General features: G+C 42.0%; 1 protein-coding gene across 1 annotated transcript in view; it reads right to left on the reverse strand.

The window, feature by feature from the left end:
• Positions 1-5,549: 5,549 nt before the first annotated feature.
• slc12a2 (solute carrier family 12 member 2) overlaps positions 5,550-19,275 on the reverse strand; it is an 83,963-nt gene continuing 70,237 nt past the window's right edge. The window contains exons 21-27 of the mRNA XM_079524867.1: positions 18,604-18,651; positions 16,735-16,857; positions 16,093-16,204; positions 13,507-13,593; positions 12,732-12,867; positions 11,754-11,821; positions 5,550-10,814 (exon numbers count right to left, since the gene is read on the reverse strand). Of these exons, the coding sequence (XP_079380993.1) occupies positions 10,679-10,814; positions 11,754-11,821; positions 12,732-12,867; positions 13,507-13,593; positions 16,093-16,204; positions 16,735-16,857; positions 18,604-18,651 (710 nt within the window). The 3' untranslated portion in view covers positions 5,550-10,678. The remainder of the gene's footprint in view (positions 10,815-11,753; positions 11,822-12,731; positions 12,868-13,506; positions 13,594-16,092; positions 16,205-16,734; positions 16,858-18,603; positions 18,652-19,275) is intronic.

A 19,275-nucleotide genomic window follows, 5' to 3' on the forward strand; every position in this document is an offset into this window, starting at 1 on the left:
CAGAAACTTATTTACATGGCTGAGCTGAGCTGGGGGGACGGTTCCTGCCTGGCTGCTGACGTGCCGGCAGTGCGCATGCGCATGGGGAGCAGCGTTGCCAGATCTTTCGACGGAAATAAGTGAGCAGGGTCTATGAAAACAATGAAGCCCAGAAGAAGCCACTCCACAAATGAGCTAATTTAAATCTAATATTCATTATTTGAAAATATTTCCCTCAAAATGTCGGGAAACTTGCATGCATGCAAGATGCATTAGAACTATGCTACTATATACTGTAATAATAAGAATTCGAAAATTTGATTTTGTTTCAATTTGATTAGTTATTTGTAACTGAAGCTGAATAAACATATGGTTTTGATTGATTGATTGAAATATGTATTAACAGTTTGCAGAATTACAGTACATTTCAAGCACAACTCGATACAAAGACTGTTAACTGTGAGTGGACGACCCAATAAAGCATTACACTTGTTTACAAGAGGGTCCACCTTGTTCTATTCATCAAAACATTTAGAGACGTACAAATAGACACTTCTATACAGCCAAATAACAGAACAGGAATTCATCATAAAGGAGGTAAAAAGGGAAAATAAACATACAGTGAGGGGGAAAACAAGGGGGGGGGATTCCGATTTTACGGGGGCCAGCTTCGAATTGCAGCCGTCCGTAGGTGCCCTTTGAGAGTGGTTTTGAAGGAGTCAAGGGATTCACATGTCTTAATGACTGTTGGTAGGGCGTTACACATTTTGGTGGCATAGGAGCGAAAATAATTTAGTCCCTTGTTTGTGCCGCATCTGGGTTGTACATGGTTTGTTGCTCTCCCTCTGGTGTTGTGGGTGTGGACTTCGTTAACATTAAGGAAGTATTTCAGGTACATGGGTATCTTGGTGGTGTATCGAATCTTGTGGACCAGACCCATTGCAAGATGCTGTACTCTGTCGTCGACCCTAAGCCATTCCAGCCTGTCAAAGTGGGCAGGGGTGAGGTGGGTTCGGGCCAAGTAGGAGCCTGACCAGTTTGTTTTGGGAGGTCTGGAGCCTTGTTTTAAGGGCCTTTGAGGTGCTGTGGTACCAAGAGGTGCATGCAGTCAAAGAAACCTTGTACGAGGGCTCCTGTTAAGGTCTTCAAGGTGTTTTTGTTGACCAGTGAGGAGATCCTGTAAAGGAATCTTGTTCTTTGATGGACTTTTTTGATTACATTGGTGGCCATTTTATCACCGGAAAGATTAGCCTCCAGGATGGAACCTAGGTAGGTAATTTCATCTTTTCGTGTGATAATATTGTCACCCACTCTAACCAAGAAGCCATCTGCCTTGCTGAGATTACTATTTGATCCGAAGAGAATCGATTCAGTTTTTCCCAGGTGTAAGGATAGTTTGTTATCAGCGAGCCAGGTGCAGATTCTACCGAGTTCAGAGCTGAGGGTCTTTTCAACCTGCAGTTTGTTCCTGTCCGAGACCAGCAGTGCTGAGTCATCTGCGAACAGGAACAAGTTGCAGTCACAAGCTGATGTCATGTCGTTTACATATATTAGGAACAGTAAAGTAGGTCCTAGTATGCTTCCTTGTGGAACACCACAGCTCGCTGGGAGGGGGGGGGGGGGGACAGTGTTCTGTTCACCTCCACCATCTGTTCTCTCCCCTCCAGGTAGGATTGCATCCAGCTCACTGATGTGCTATCAAAACCAATTGCTTTTAGCTTGTTAACCAGTATGGAGGTCCAGCATGACCATGCCGCAGTATTTGCCAGCATCCACCTCGTGTTTGATGTGGTCGCTCAAATAGAGGAGGCATGTGTCAGTGGAGTGGGATGTTCTGAAACCAGATTGGAACTCGTATATTAATTTATTAGTGGCAAGATACTTTTCAACCTGTTCATAGACTATTTTTTCCATCACTTTCGAGATGGAGCTTAGAATAGAAATAGGGCGGTAGTTGCCGGGTTCTAATTTACTCCCTTTCTTGTGCAGGGGGGTTACTTTGGCCAGTTTAAAATCTTGGGGGACCTGTCCCTGTTTGATGGAGAGGTTTACTATGTGGGTGATGATTGGAGCTATGGAAATGGCTGAGTCTCTGAGAAGTTTGGAGGGAATATTGTCATGGCCAGTGGCCTTGTGCGGTTGGAGGGCACTCAGTTTTTTAAGTAAACACCTAGGTTTTTGTAAATCTAGGTGACATGTCATGTCATTTTAGCATGCTACTCAAAGGAAAGGGACTATTTTATATTTATTTCACTCTGAGGTACAAAACATTTTTTTCTATGGTAGAAAAGCTTTAATAGTATAAGTACCGGTATACGTTTTTGGAATCAGTTTTTGCTTATTTTACACAAGATATGCTGAATTATTACCTGCAGGGGACAAAAATGGCACCGAATATAGGAATGGCCAAACTACACTGTTAGAAACAAGCCCAAAAAATAAACTACACTTTAGAAACAAGCCCAAAAAAGCAACTACACTTTAGAAACAAGCAAAAACAAAAAGCGCAGCTTGCTATCAATATTTACAAGCACCTTCACAGAAAAACAAGCCCAAAGTCGCTTATAATAAACAGACATGGCAACACTGGCAGGGACGCGTGGACGCTCGTTTGTGTTGTTGTGCAACTTGAAGCCTTGAGCTGTTCTATGCTTCATGGCGCGGCGGTGTCGTGCGCGGCCCGTCGAACAAAGATCTTACCTAGAGTATGTATATCTTACCGGTAGCTTAGGTCTCTACTCTCCACTCTCGAGTCTCTACCCAACCTTTTTATACTGAAGTACCACCTCAGAAAATATTTGTCTCTCCTCCAAGTACCACCATAATAACTGGTGTTAAAATACAGGAGCCCTTTTTGTTCCATTCCTGCTCTGACAAAACTCTGTCTAATGCCACTAATCAGCACAACTGATGAATATTTCAACTGGGATTTAATCCGTTCTCAAATAGGCCTATAACGGTATAGATGTGCTGCTGTCATGCTCATTTCAGCACGGCTGGATAGCCTATTTCAAATTCAACCAATTGCTTGGTCAGAAGAACTAACTGTAGGAATACGAGACTGCTCGCCCCTTTACCAACTCGCCCCGGGCGTACAGCCGGCGGAACAGCGCAGCCTGTTATTCCTAAAGTAATCTAAGTAAATTATGCTTAAACGGTTAAACCTAACCTTATTCCTAACCTCAACCTCAGTAAAACAATGCCTTAACCTAACCCTATTCCTAACTTAACCCCAGTAAAACTATGCCTAACCCTAAACTTATTTCTAACCTTATTCTCAGTAAAACAATTAAAATAAAGAATACAAGAACCGCCGCACCGAGCTGTCGGCGTGAGGTCGGTGGAAAAAAAAGCGGGGGCGAGATGGAATTGGGGCGACCTGACCTGTTACCAACTGTAGTAGGCCTAATATAAATATTTCATTCCACTTTTGTCTGGGCGACTGGACCATTTTTGGGTGACCCCTCTGGTAACAGGTACGGTCGCCCCTTTTCCAACTCGCCCCCGCGAAAAGTGAAGAACAGTCAGCCCGGAATTTCGAAAATGAAGAACAGTCGCCCCAAATCTGTGGATAGCTCGCCCCCACAGCGTGGATATCTCGCCCAGTTAAGTGTGGATATCTCGCCTCATGTATATTTCTCATATTAGAACATTTAGAACCAGTTTAGCCATTGCACTCCATGTTTTACCTTATTTATCATATTAGAACATTTAGAACCAAGTAAAACTGAAGTAAAAATGCACTAAATAGTGGCGAGTTCTCCGGATACCATATGAATACCAATGATAAGTAGGCCTACCATTTCAGGATACATTATGTTTACCAATTAATTATTATAGGCCTATAACATTGTTTCGGTACTTTGGTGTTTAAACTTTGAGGTGAAGTAAAACTAAAATGCACTAAATCGCGATTGGTAAACTGGCGAGTTCTCCGGCTACCGAGACTTGGATCTTATCATCTTGTAGTAGGTCTACTATTTTAATCGGCCCATGTTGATGATGATTGATGATTTTTGTGATTTTATGAGTGAGTTCATGTATGATGATTTCCTTTTTTCTTCATAAGTAGGCCTACATTTGTAGCCTACATCTTCTGATATATTAGTTGAGGCATTTGAGTCGGTTCCACAGATAGTGAAAATGGTAACAAGACAACTCACCATTTTTTCACCTCCGAAGAAAAAGTGCGGACGTCTCACCCCGAAAGTCCGGACAACTCACCAGACATCTCACCCCGGTGAGATGTCTTCAATTTCGGGGGTGAGCTGTCTTCACTTTCGGGGTGAGTTGTCTCGGGGGGTGAGTTGAATTTAGAACTAATGGTGACATTATAGTTCCTATTGGATATTGAAGTAGTCTATTATAGGGGAGAACGGGGTAAGATGAACCACTTTTTGCTTAAGGAAGCAAGGCAAATGTTGAGTGAAAGAGAAGGTAGCCTCCAGTCAAGACTACACAGAATATAAGTGGGTTAACATCTCCCCGTACAGGCAAACTGCAACATTGCAGAAATACAGAAATGATAGATGGCCAACTTCTGTTGTGGGTTTCTGTTTATATAAAATATATATTTAAATAAAATCCTATATTTGCAGTTTATGCTATTATTTGTTATTAGTTTCCTTGGTAAAAACAGATGCATTGCTGGAATCCCTTTCAATTGAAGTCAGGTTAAACCATTGATGCCTGAGGCCAAATCTGGGAACGTCTTATAGGGCCTGACCTAAGGTTTCTGAAAACCTTCAAATTCTGATTCATTCTTTTTTTAAATAGTTATGTTGCTACATGTATAGCAATAGCTGATGACTCATCAGCTATTGCTATAGGCCTACATGTAGCAACATAACTATTTAAAAAAAAGAATGAGACAGAGCACGCTGGCATCAAAGGTAGAACAACATATAGGTTGCACCAGGCGGCAATGAAATCCTTTTTTCTGACAAAATATAAATATTAATAACAGTGGTGTAAAGTAACCAAGTACATTTACTTAAGTACAATTTTGAGGTATTTTCAGTACTTCCACTTTTCAGTAGGCTACTTTTACTTCACAACATCTCAGATTCACTGGTTTGAAAACATTAGTTACTATAGCTACTTTGTAGATTTTGATTACTACAAATTAACATATACATTAACCACTTCATTACGTCCATTTGAAAATAGCCGATCTACAAGCTTATAGCTCACAATGCATCCCCGATGAGATGCATTGTGAGCTTGTAGATCTGCTATTTTCAAAAGATGTATACATTTTGAAATATTGCAATCTGCATAATGATGGGAACTGTGTTTTTGTACTCATTTTGATGCTGAATACTTTTGTACTTTTACTCAAGTACATTCGGGATTCCAGACTTTTACTTGTATTTCAAGCAGTATTTCTATATTTCTTGTATTGATACTTTTACTCAAGTAAAAATGGTGAGTACTTTTTACACCACTGGTGAGCACAAGCAGCTTCAGTCATACACTTTTTTTCATCCATTTACTTCTGCTGCCCTTCGCTGTATCAATGCACCGTTATGTTGAATTGTGACCGAAAACAAACTAAACTTGACAAAGTAAACGGTTAAACATCCCACATGAATTGATTTATTTAATTTGATTTCTTTATTGCAATAAAGATGTACAAAGTATAGATAATTTTAAATGTTAAAATGTTAGAAAAAAAAAGCATATCTGTGACAGGTAACAGTAGAGTACAGTATATGAAAAAAAGAAAAGAAAAAACATTACTGTGTCAACCCAACAGGTTGATGCCGTTCACCTTTGCAGGAGAGCTGGAAAAATAAAATAAAACTGGCTTGAACCATTTCGTCAACATAGCTTAAAAAAAAAAGAAAGAAAAAAAGCATTGAAAGTATAGAAATATACAGACTGAAAAAAAAGGGAAATTTAATTTAATGAAATCACCCCCACCCCCCAGAGAAAAATAAAATTCTACATGCAAATTAACTTAAAACTAAATATTCTAAAACTAAAAAATAAATATATCCTCCATTATAATTTTTTTTTAACATGTCCACTCCCTTAATTTTGTGTGGTGATACTACTTAAATGTATTTACAGGTTTAAGTTATGTTTGTAGTGTGAACTATAGGGGATGACACGCATTCAGACACTCTTCATTTTCTTTCCTCTCATCGCCAGTTACATAGCTTTAGCTAAACGTACATACAGTGCAGCAGTGCTTTGCAGAGGGGTAAATGGACCCCAAAATGAGCTGCAGAAGGTTCTGAGAAGGGTGCACGGTATAGAAATGTAATGTATATATTGCGGAAGTAAGTCTGATAGCCCAATTTAGACTTTGTAGCACGATGGATTCAGGTGCCGAAAATAGACCATATAAATGCTCCGAGAACTTTCCGATTGTCTATTTTCGGCGTACAACTCCACACGACAAAGTCTAAGTAGGCTCTATGCACACAGAATAACAATAAATTCCTACTTCTGGGCCCCTTCCCTACATCCTTCACAGGTGTTAGATACTAATATAGGCTCTGTTCCATTCTGGTCAAACAGTGTCAGTGCATGTTAGCTCACTGGAATCATTGTTCGAGTGTGTTTCAAAGTGTCCTTGAGTGGGTTCCAAATGGCCCCGGAAAAGGTGTGTAACTCAAGAGTGTACAAATGGAACCAAATGGACCAGTAAGAGGCTATTTGGTTCCATTTGTACACTCTCAAGAGTTATGGGGGTCATTGAAATTAAAATTTACTGTACAATAAATGGAACAGAGCCTTAATTAGTATCATCAGGAACAAGGAAGGAAGTAGGAGGAGTTATCCTGTGTGCATAGAGCCTATTGAGAGGTGCAACAAGTCACAATATTACTGGCCCAAACCGTTGAGTATGGATGAAAATGCAAACAGCACAGATTAACACTAACACGCTTTATTTGGTTGTGATGTATCCACGTGCACATTGGAACATGAAAGACAAAAAAGAAGAATCCCCTCTTATTAAAGTTGTAATGATACATATACATTATATGTATATATACCAAATACATTTCAATATACAAATGTAACAGGTTCTTTGTAACATTGTTTCTTTGTAACAGTAAGGGGGTGAGTATATATCACAGAGGTACAAGGGGGCCTAATAATAAGTACATTCAGAATTCTTAAAAGCTCTATTCGATAAATCAAGAAATAATCTTCCGAACCAGGCGTGGTGTGTTAAACCTTAATTGATCCTACATTAAATAATACCAAAAAACTACACTGGATCTGCCAATTTTCCACATGGGACTGAAATCTACGCTAATGCTCGTGGAAACCGGAGGTAAAAAAAAAGAAGAAAAGAGCTTTGTATAAATGAGAGAAAAACTAAAGATTATACATGTGAACTCGTACTTGTGTAGTATATTCAGCTAACCTAAGCAATGTTGTTGCCACATTTCTCATTTAAAATTGCATATAGGACAGGATATTATGTGGGAACAAATCAAGTCTACTTCTAGAAGAGCCTATGAACATTACATTGTGTGAGGGGAAGGCAAAGGTCAAAACAGAAGAATAAACAAATGACAAAAGAACCCTGTTTCGATCCGTTGGATGATGGCAGTAACAAATTCAACACCTCTGTTGGCAGTCAGCTATTGAGGCCAATTCATGCTTTGCTGTACCCTTGCGCAAAAAAAATGTTTTACACTTAAAACCCTGTAGTTAGCTGACCAGATTCCGAAAGGCTCTACACTATGCCCCTCCCATCTATACTGAATATCTTTGGATCAATTGGTTGATTGTTATTCGTTACTATATGATGCGCCATTACGACAAAGTATGAATTGCCTGTACACTTGGATCCATAGCAACCTTGAGAAGAAATGCTCCCGAGTAGCATACCAACAGCTCTTGGAAAGAAATAAAAGTAAAATAAAAACGCGAGGGCTATACTTTCTATACCGCCCCCCCCCCCCCCCCCCCCCCCCTAACAACAGAGGTGAATGGTGGCACTTGCGCCAACGAGTGACCACGCTCGCTCCTACATCGAGTCACCTGCATAGACGTGTGTTCAGATCACCACTTTGAACTGTGGCTTCTGCTAAACTAGCGATTCTCCCCACTTCTAAAATGATTAAAAACAGTCGGGCAGGTCACCAACAATTTACAGTTATACGCAAGTACAGAGTCTGTGGAACTAGGAAGCTAATGCTCTTGAACTTGACAGTATGGCAAACCGCCAGATTAAATGGAAATCTGTTCATGAACGCACAAATCCAAATCATGGCCGTGTCTTGGGCGAACGCACAACGCAGACCGTCCCACCAGAGGCGATTCATGGAAGCGTAACTAGATGCGTACATGAAAACTGCGCAGAACGTACTGAACAATCAATGTGTTATCTTCACGTTAACAATGGATCGTGGTCCATATACGCAACCCCAACCCCCGAGGAAGTCAACATTCCAGCCAGTATGGCTTATAAGAGAAAAATCTTGACAATCATTAGATCTAGCATTAAGGCAAAGTCTTAAGTGGCTTGTGTGGGGCTAAACGGCTAATTTTATATTTCGTCGCACAATGATTGCCGCTCACCAAAAATAACGCCTTCCGAACTGAGATCTTTTGTTTTCATGACGGTTGTATTTTTTCGTTGAGCGTGACGCAGCATACATTAGGCTTAAAGCTGTCATTTTTTAGCGTTTCATGGGAAAACACAGAACAGGGATGACAACGGTTGTAGTTACAACCGTCCAGTCAACAAGCAGCGTTGCGAAAAACACGACAAAAATCCTAAGCATCATTTATACCCCCATCCCATTCATTTCTGACACAGAACTAAACAGAGACCACTTACGATCTCGACTGTAGAGAGAGAAATATTTAGTTTTGGACCGCTCAAAATGTGGTCACATTTCAGGGAGTTTAGATTGTGACTGCAGGAATGGCGTTAGTGCACCAACATATTTGCCTTGTACGACTGTGTCGAAGGAGGAAGACTTTAATGTGGCTAGAGTCGAGTACGACAAAAAGCCGCTCATGTGATGGTTTTAAACGGAAGAGGAATGAATGAGAATTAACGCAGCCTCCACTTGCACGAACGCAATTCTCCAAAATAAAAGTATTTACTCGTATAGGTATTATCATCAGTGTATTATCAATAGTTTCATCTGATTCAACTGGAAAGGCACATCCATAAGGCTATAGAAGGTGTTGCAAAGCATTCTATACAGCTCTCTCTCCCAAATACTCCATCAAGAGAAGAAAATAAATAAAATTATTGCTGCGTCACAAGAAGAAAAATAAAAAACGTAAGTTATGACATCAAGAGAATCCAGGGGATAAAAGCAGTGTCATCGATGACGTGAACATTGTGCAGAAGTGTGAACTCAACTTTTAAAGGGGTTTCCTCCCACTTTGTGGGGGGAAAAACCACGAGACAGGAACCGCTAAAAATCCCAATTTATAGTTTGTCGTTGTGCGCAACAAACCACAACAAGGCCTTTTTAAGATGAAACTCAGTTCAGAAACTTCATGGCCAAAAAATAAATAAAAACGTTCCAACCGTAAGCACTTCAACGACATTGTTTAAATAGTCTTCCTACTGATGTGTGTCTGCGTGTCTGAGGACTTATAAAGCACCATAGCGTCTGGTCTGTTATGTAGAGTCCATGGACTATGACTCATGGTTATACTTGACATTACTGACCACCATTTTACTGAACATACTGTAGTTTGATTCATTTTCCAGGAGACCGATTGGATTCCGTTTTGCTTTCACCACACCGTAGAAAATCATTCATGGCATGGACTTCAAACCTGCTGCAGACGCAGCAGTAGATTCATCCGACTTTTACGCATTTGAACCATCCCGAGTTACACTTTGTTGTCCCATGGCAAAATAGGAGCTCCACCAGCGCACCGAAGTGCATTCAGACATTATTGTGAGAACCTTCGCCGCGGTTAATGTGATTAAATCACACAAGCATAGAAAGTGCGGATCAAGCACCCGGGGGGGGACCGAAAAACCAAATGTCCACGATGTCATAAGAGGCCCCAGACTGATCAGCCGGAGATGCAGAGGGCATTTTAAGGAGGCCCCATCGCCTGACAGTTTAACATAAAAATATGTGCATAAAAAAAAAAACCTAACAAACTACAGTTATGTTCTTTTTTCATTTTTGTAAAACGGTGGCCGATAAGGTAAAGTCACAGTTGGGCGGGTCAAATCTTGCCACGCCCCCAGCTCTAGGCCCTTTAAGACGGAAAGTGTGGATGCCTGTTAGTGTGTAGTGTGTGTGTGTGTGTGGGGTTGTGTTGTCCCTAGATGATCCAGTAGGTGGCGGTAGGTGTGGTATTATTATTATTACAGTGGTTCTCAAAGTTGCGGCCCCTCAGGGCTCCTTGAATGGGTGTTAACTCTGAGAGTGTACAATTTGTAGAACGGACCGTGCGGTTTGAGTTGTACACTCTCAGGCCCCTTTTCCACCGGGATTGAACCGGTTCCGTTCTGTTTCCCCCCACTGGAAATTAATTGGTTCAGAACCCTAAAAGTTGCTTCGGAACTGGAACCCCCCCCCCCTGGAACCGGTTCTAGTCTAGAACCAAAGTTCTTTCGGTGGAAAAAGGGGGCCTCAGAGAGTTATGAGGATCCTTGAAAGTAAGCGCTTTGAGAACCACGGGTATTATTCTATAGATAATGGGAGTGTGCTTGGATTATACAGTAGTAGGGTAGTGTTTGTGTGTTCTAAGAGTAGAAAGTGAGCACACTCTGGTGGTTTCCTCGGACCAGCAGCAGGGGAGGCAGACCCCCGGACAGTGTCTCTAGCCAGGCCATGTAGAGCGCGCTGGACACGGCGCCCTTCCGTGCCAGAGGCATGCTCCTGTTGAAACACACACAAACATAACAAGTTTGTCAAAATTATACATTTTTTGCCACGGACATATACAAAAGGAATGGACAAAAGTATTACTAGAAACGCTAGCCCCGAATGACCATTAACAGGTCTGCTGAGTGTACAGATGGAACCAAATGGACCCATACGTTCCATTTATACACTCTCAGGCCCCTTTTCCACCGGGGTTGAACCGGTTCAGTTCTTCTTCCCCACCTAATATTGAACCAGTTCAGAGTTAATTGTTTCAGAACCCTAACAGTTGGTTCAGAACTGGAAGAAAAGAATGTCGGTTCCGTGAAATCACCAAGGTTCCAACAATCTAGAACGGAACCAGTTCTAGAACCGAAATTCTTTTGGCAGAAAAAGGGCCTGAGCATGTACACTTTGTAAACATGGAACCAATTGGTTCCATTGGTACAGTAACACGCTAAGAGTTACGGGGGTCCTTGCAAATACAACATTTGAGATCTGCTAGTACTAATGGACTCAAATGGCATAGTGTCAGTGAATCAGTGGCATACATATTCTGAAGAAAACCTGGAGACTTGACATTCAGTAAATGAGTCTTATGATCAAAATAAGAACATTATAATGGTGTGTAAAAAAGAAAATCTAAAAGTTTGCCACGGACAAGACCAAGTCTAGCCACGGACACATTCTTTTGTTGGTTGATTGGCAGAGTGGGCCTCACAGTGTGTGCGAACGCTGTGGACATGATATCCAAAGCACTGGATAGAATATCCAAAACACTGTGGGCATGATATCCAAAGCTCCCCTCAGCCCAAAAGGTGTTCCCTGTGGACACGGGCCCCCCTAATGTCTAATAAATAAAACAAAGTCAGAAGAGTGGTACAGTAGGCGATAATAAATAAATAAAACAGAGTCAGAGGGGTACAGTACAGTAGGTACAGTAGGTGATCTTACATGACGATGAGGTTGGCCGTGCTCGAGTGCTCCTTCAGAAGCTCGTTGAGTCTGATCTGGCGATTGGTCTGAAAGGACAAAAAAAATATGTTTTAGATGCAGTTGTATGTCAAGTTGTCTGCTTCAAATAACTTTACCGACAAGCAGTGGTGTGTCCAAACAGACACAAGGGTTGTAAATTAGTTAACAGTTTTAGATTCTTTTTGATTTTAGCAGTGAGCCCAGTGTCTGATGTCATCGACACTGGTCTCACTTCCTTCCTGGACTACAATTCCCATAATGCTTTGGTGCACTGCTCCTCCTTGTGGATAGGGGGAGGGCTGTCTTACTGAGACAACATGTAGTCCAGGAAGTAAGTGAGCCCAGTGTCCATGACATCAGAGACACTGGGCTCACTGCTAAAATCTAAAATATCTAAAACCACATATTACACACATGACGTTTAGAAGATTTAGAACACTTTCCTGAGGGTCTTTAACATATATTTTTTGGCAAAAAGGGTGAAGTTTCCCTTTAATCAAAAGACGGAACATTAATCGTTTCATAACAGAGCGCACCAGTCTACAGCCTGGGAGCGTCTATTGAGCAACATTCCATGTCATTTACGGTTGGGATGTCATCCAAAGTGCTACTCCCCTGTAGCCAGGTGCCTCTAGGGACGGTAGGCGCTGGGTGCCAGACAAATTAAAGAAAAAGTCAAAGACGGACGAGCTCTCGTCGTTTCCGTTTGAACCGGAAGTCGGCCATTTCACAGCACTGATCTGGAGTCAGATTGATCGTGCGATCGCATTTTTTGTCATAACTGTCAAATTAAGCTCTAATCAAGCCCCGGATATTGCATTTTGAGCAGATGAGCCATAACGCAAATAAAGACGGCGTGCGACCGTAAAATCACGACCGTAAAATGCTAAAAAAGGCAATGCAAAAAAATCTTAAAACGTGAAAAACTCTTAAATGTGTAATCGTGACGGCCCTGACCTTGGCGCGGTAGAGCTCCAGCTCGTTGTCTGTGATCCTCCAGGGCTCGCTGTTCTTCAGCCTCTCGGCTGCCTCTTGCTCCATGTCGTCCTCTTTGAGGCGGTACGGCTCGATCATCTCCTCAAACGCTGTCGTGCTGACGACACAAAGAGAGAGAGGAGGTTACAAGTTACAACCACAAAAGCTTTGACCCGATCGTAGCTACAGAACAGTGGAGTCAATGCTGCTGTATGGGGCTGACACATGGACGCACGCTCACAGCACAACTAGTAGGGGAGCCTATCACTTTCCATGATTTTGGAATGTTCATTTTTTTTAACAGGAAAGGGCCCTGAATGCCACGAATAACACTGGAAAAGTGGACCTCTACGGGGACGTACCACAGGTCACAGGGGGCGCATACGTTGCAACAGTCCGTTACATGCGTGGCTGGTTAAGACTCACCCGTGGCTCCCGACATGCGCTGCCGGTTAAAACTCACCCGTGGCTTCCCTGTGAGGTTAGGGTTTGGGGTAGGGTGTCGGACTAATGCCTGTCGGACTGATGGTACGTCAGACCAAACACATGCACCCGGGTCACAGACCAGGTCAGAGAGAGAAGGATGAGGCTGGTGACAAGTCAACAGACACCTGTGGGTGTCGGCCAACCCGGAGCACAGGCAGGAAGGGAAGACCTACATAGACGCGATAGAGGTGCAAACACCGCTGCAGCAGAGCTCAAGACCTTGAAACTAGGCAGGACTCAAGGTTGTCTGAATGACTGAACACACACTTACTTCTCCTTCTTGGGCTTGGTGTTGATGTCTCCACAGACGGTGATGTCGGAGAAGTCGATCCTGAACTTGCTGAGCAGCGTGGCCATCCTGCATACAGAAAGAACACCACATTCACACATGCTGGAAGAAGTACTCCGATTGTTTTAATCGAGTAAAATAGCAATTGGGATGGAACAATATGCCAATTGTCACGATTATTGTGGCAAAAATAATTGCGACATTACGATAATCGAAATATGCTTACAATTTGAAATTTAGGCATTTAATAGACGCTCTTAATCCAGAGTGATTTTAGCAAGAAGATCAAAGGCGTAAAAAAAGTCATCTAGGATCATAAGTAACCCAAGAACGTATCATCAGTCCAACAGTAGAATATCCGTACATTGAAACTATAAACACTATAGAATGTCAGGTCGATTAAGGATTATCGTCCCATCCCTAATAACAATAGCACAATGTAGAAATACTGTTTTACTTGAAGTTCAAAAGTACTGAAAACTGTTTATGCATTATGAAGACTGTTGCACATCCCAAATTATTTAGAAAAAGTGCAGATCTACATGAATGCACTCTTACAGAGCTTGAAGGATAAAATGGGGCTTGATCAGTTTGATGTACGTTTAATACAAATCTAGTAACTAAGTAAGTACAAAGTGCAATATTTGCCTCTGAGATGTAGTGGAGTAGAATCAAAGAATATATAATAAAAAAAGAAATAATGGAAATACCCAAGTAAAGCAATAATACACTAAACAATACAACTGTACTCAAGTACAGTACTTGGTTACTTTCAAACCCCTCAAACAGGAAATCACACAGAATCAGACCCTCAAAAGCCCCTTCAGACAGAGTTATTTCGGCAGTGCAGATGTGAGCCAAATGTCTTGTTGGGATCAGGGTGATTTCCTTGTGCTCTCTGCTACAAAGAGGCCGTCCGTCTCTAAAACAACATCATCGCCTGAAGCACAGACTAGAGGCCACGGCCTCCAAGATGTGCGCATTTCATCGCAATGCTGCAAATAACGGTCCGATTCCATCCAGGAATGATCCAATAATGTTTAGACCAGTCACCAGTGGTTCTCAAACCTTTTCACGTCAAGGTGCATTATTTATTAGGCATTTGAGCCACGGACCACCATTTGATGAGATTTAGACTCGCAGACCACAATTCCCACAATGTCCACAATTCCATGCTGTATTGATGTGGTACCACAGGAGAGATATGTTGATCAAAACATCAATTATTCTACATTCTCCAATTGTGTAGACTTCTTGTGAATTAAATAATGGAGATGTTAAAGGTAACTCTTGAGTGTAAAACCCGAATGGACCTGTACGGGTAAATTTGGTTTCATTTCACAAGCTGAAAACATTGTGCCGTTGTGACCTTGTAAATCTACACCACACGCAACAAAGTCAAATTGAGCCGTAATATTATCCTGGCAGCTGTGGCTGACATGTGAGAGTGTGTGTGTGTGTATGTGTGTGTGTGTGTGTGCGCTTCAGTACACAAAGGAAAGAGTGAGATTTATTTTCACTGTAGCACTTTGCTTCCATTATTGGCTTCATTCGATCAGGGATTGATAAAGTTCCGATCAAATTGATCAATCGACTGACTTTATTTGGCACGATTCATGTAACACGAACGGATCTATCAATCACATATCAGGGCAGCTAAAATCCAAACGCAATTGGCCAGATTTACAGAAGAAAATAAAAGGAAAGCCTCGATCGGCAGACAGTGTGATGCAGGAACAACAGTACGGCCAGTGGTGGAACAAAAGTACTACATTTTTTTAAATGGAGTAAAAGTATCAATACTGCACTGTAGAAATACTCTGTTAAGTAAGCCCGGAATTAAAAATGTACTCTAGTAAAAGTACAAAGGTATTGGCATCAAAATGTACTTAAAGTACCAAAAGTAAAAGTACTCATAATGCAGAATGTCCCATCTCAAGTTATCAAATGTATTAAAACCTTTTGAAAATAGCAGATCTACAAGCTCACAATGCATCACATCGCAACGCATTGTGAGCTTGTACATATTGTAGATCGGCTACTTTCAAATGGCCGAAATGTACACTAGCATGTCTGAGAGGTCATTTTGGCCGTTATTTTGAGATTTTGAAGTTGATTATCTTTGCCCGTGAAGCTTTCAGAAGGTTCCCCTTCCATGACCATCATCATCCATCACCATTCTATCATCTCAGAAATGTTTGACATCTGAAACATTTTCTAAATATGAATTTTAAGCACATGGTACGTGTGTCTCATTTTACTTCAGTCATGCTAGTGTTAATGCATGTTTTGTAATAATAATAATAATCAAAGTAACTAGTAACTAAAGTTTTCAAATAATTGTAGTGGAGTAAACGTACAATATTTTCTTCTGAGATGTAGTGGAGTAGAAGTAAAAGTATTGGAAAATACTCAAGTAAAGTATATACTTTATATTTATAGTATATAAACAAATCTCAGAATTGAAAATTGTACTTAAGTACAATACTTAAGTAAATGTACTCAGTTACTATCCACCACCGAGTAATAGTATGGGGATGCGCTAATGTGCTAACTGGTGCTTCTTACGCTCGGCGGTCGTGGTCGATCCTGTTGATCTTGCCTCCGATGAAGACGCGGATCTTGCAGTCCTTCCACCTCTTCTTATTGGTCAGCAGGTACGGAATGAGCAGGGTCAGGCCTGATGTGGGGACACACAAAAAAAAACGTCATTCACTTGACCACCTGAACCCCAGTGTCCATATTCTAGGTGGAAAACATTAGTCAAAAAGCTTGTAGATCTGCTGGTTTTTGGCGAAGCGATTCGGCGTAGATGGAAAAAGTGTAACTCAAGTCAGGTTCTCCAAGAGTACAGGAGTTTTTCCCCCACGATTTTTGTAATTCTGGGTGCTACACTCCCTCTGTCAACCTGGGGAGAGCAACGGACTGACCTTCAATGCATGAGGAGTCCAAGCCGCTTCTTTTCACCTGACAGGGGGGAGTTTCCCTGGTTGGACGTAGCGCGTGGAACACGTTATTCCAATCAGTTCCTTTCCCCTCCATCATGTGCCCCGGCTGACCAGGGGGAGGCAGTTTAGAGACCAGGATTACTGCATGCGTTTTGTGAGGGTACCTACCCTAGGGGATACATGCAAACTCCACACAGAAAGGCGCTTTTGCCAACCCCACCTAGGGACTACAGGAGTTTAATCAAAGCAGTTGAAGTCTGACCTCCATCGTCAAAGAGCCACCACACGTCCACGGTTCCTTTGCCCTGCTTCTTCTGGAACTGCTGGCTGGCCTCCAGCAGCCTCTGGTCCGACACATTCAGCATCACCGTGGGGCTCTTCTTGTCTGGAGCGCGTGGACGCACACACACACAGTGCACAGGCACACACACACACACACACACACACACACACACGAGAACATACAGGACACGCACACACACCACAACAAACAAACACAAATGACATAACGGTTTAGACAGCAAGCCAACACCAGTGATTACGGTATCTGTGACTAGAGAACGAGGCTTTAGTTTGCCAAGGAGAGTAGTTTTACGGCAGACATTTTTAAGAGAGAGAGACACACAGAGAGAGAGACATGAAAAAGAGAAGACAGAGATAGAGGCAGAGAGAGAGAGAGCAGAAAGCGAGTGTTTCCCCTATAATGGTTCCTAAACAGGGTTTTAGAGCAGTGGTTCTCAAACTTTCTCATGTCAAGGAACCCTCAAATGAATAGAAACCCCCCCAAGGACCCAGAGAACCACTCCAGGCGCCATTGGCCGAGTTTCCCACAGACCATAAAAAAGGGTTAGCGCTAAACTGCTAAAGCTACATTATGGTCGATGGAAAACCAATGTGATTTACCATTTTCCTGAATATATATTCTTATTGAGACATTATCATTTTGGGGCACCAGTGCTGAACAAACATAGGGGAAATACCAAAGATATTGTAGGAAAAGGGTTCAAATCCAGGCGTAGAACAAGAAAGTCACCGAGTGCATCTTTATCCCATTAAAACCAGGAAAGCTTTTAGATTTTATACGTTTGCTATTCAAAAATGGAAGATCGACAAGCTCACAGCGCTTCTGCCGTTTTAAAAAAAAGAAAATCTTGGAAAGTTTGAGAACCACTGATTTAGAAGGTATTCGTAGATTAGAATCTGCCTCAGGTCTTAATGGGTTAATGTGAATCGAGAGTTTAAAAATGGATCCATTTGTGCACTCAGGAGTTCAAGCAGCGGTTTACTTTAGAGTGCAGACGGAACAGAGAAGTTAGAGAGACAGCCGGGCTAGTCCGCAAGGGGCTGCAAGGGAGGAGGAAAGAAAACTACATCAGAGCAAGAAAAACAGCATAACAGAGTCACCTCCAGAGACAAGAAACAGATGTTGAACAGATGGAGAGAGAGAGAACAGAAAGAACAGATGAGAGAGAGAGAGGGTGCGAGAGACTGCGCGAGAGAGAGAGAGAGAGAGTAAAATATAAGGCACATAGTGGAACCTAAACAGTAGTACTTAATAGGGATAACACCGATATAGAAATTCTTGGCACGTGCGCGCACACACACACACACACACACACACACACACACACACACACACACACACCCCCCCCTAAGGGAATAGAGCTTGAAGCTGGATTATATTATGGACAGGAGGATAGGTAGATGGCAAGAAAGCGGGAAAATGTTGAGCATGTGAAAGAGAGAGAGAAAGAGAAGAGGGAAGAAAACAGGGGGGGAATAAGATGTTAGAAAGCCACCCGAATTCACCATTCATATTAAAAGAACTGCAGTTTAACCGACCAGAGGCGTTGCTAATTAATAGCGTGTAGGAATGAAAGCGGATCGTTCTTTATGTCAATTTGATGTGTTAATCAATGCCGAGGAGGATGGCGTCAATGGTGACGAGGGAGAAACACAAAGGGTGTGTGTGTGTGTGTGTGTCCGGGAAAGACGTCACAGCAAAAGCTAAGCAAGACGAGAAGTGTGGAGAAAAAAAGAAAAAAGAAAAAACACAGGAGGGAAAAGATTTCAAAGGAGAATCGATCTAAGAAGATGAAAAGGAGAGAAAAAACAAAAAGGGATGTCCTGCCTTTCTTCAACAGGGGCTGGGTCGGGGCCTTGCCTTCGTCCTCGTCATCTGAGGAATGTGAGAAAGATGTTTAGAATCAAATAAATTAAAATGAATTGAAACGCTTAGGAATGAATGAATGAATGATAAGAATTAGCCCTTTGCCAAGTCCCTCCCCCAACCCGTCCTTGTCCAATAGGCACGTTAGCAGCGAGGAGACAGGACAAGCTGCCCTTCTCCCCCATAGAGATGAAAGTTAAATTACGTCATTTCTCCATATAAATAATCGATCATTTCAGTGGCAAGATAATCAAAATGTCTTCTAAATCGAGTCAACCAGGCCTGCAGTAGGCTATGCACTGGACAAATTTGCATGACATTATTTAAATATATTAGACATACGAGGAAATGACAGAGGGAGAAATCTACTTTTAACGACCACCTGACAGGAGTTTTCATGTTGCACGGTAAGAATACGGTCATTAGTATTATTGCCATCACCTGGGTGGGTCATTCGTGTAACTTTCTCTACGTTAAGCTGTGTATGTGTTCAACAACACAACCATGCAAAATAACATTGCCAGCTATGAGGTGGCGAAAGCTGAACCTGCATAGCAACAGTTGCTAAACTATTTGGATTGGCATTGGACAATCGCTTTTTGGGGTGGGATTTAGCGAAGGGCAAATTCACAG

Source organism: Electrona antarctica (genome assembly GCF_951216825.1).
Source record: "Electrona antarctica genome assembly, chromosome: 16".
Lineage (NCBI taxonomy): Eukaryota > Metazoa > Chordata > Actinopteri > Myctophiformes > Myctophidae > Electrona > Electrona antarctica.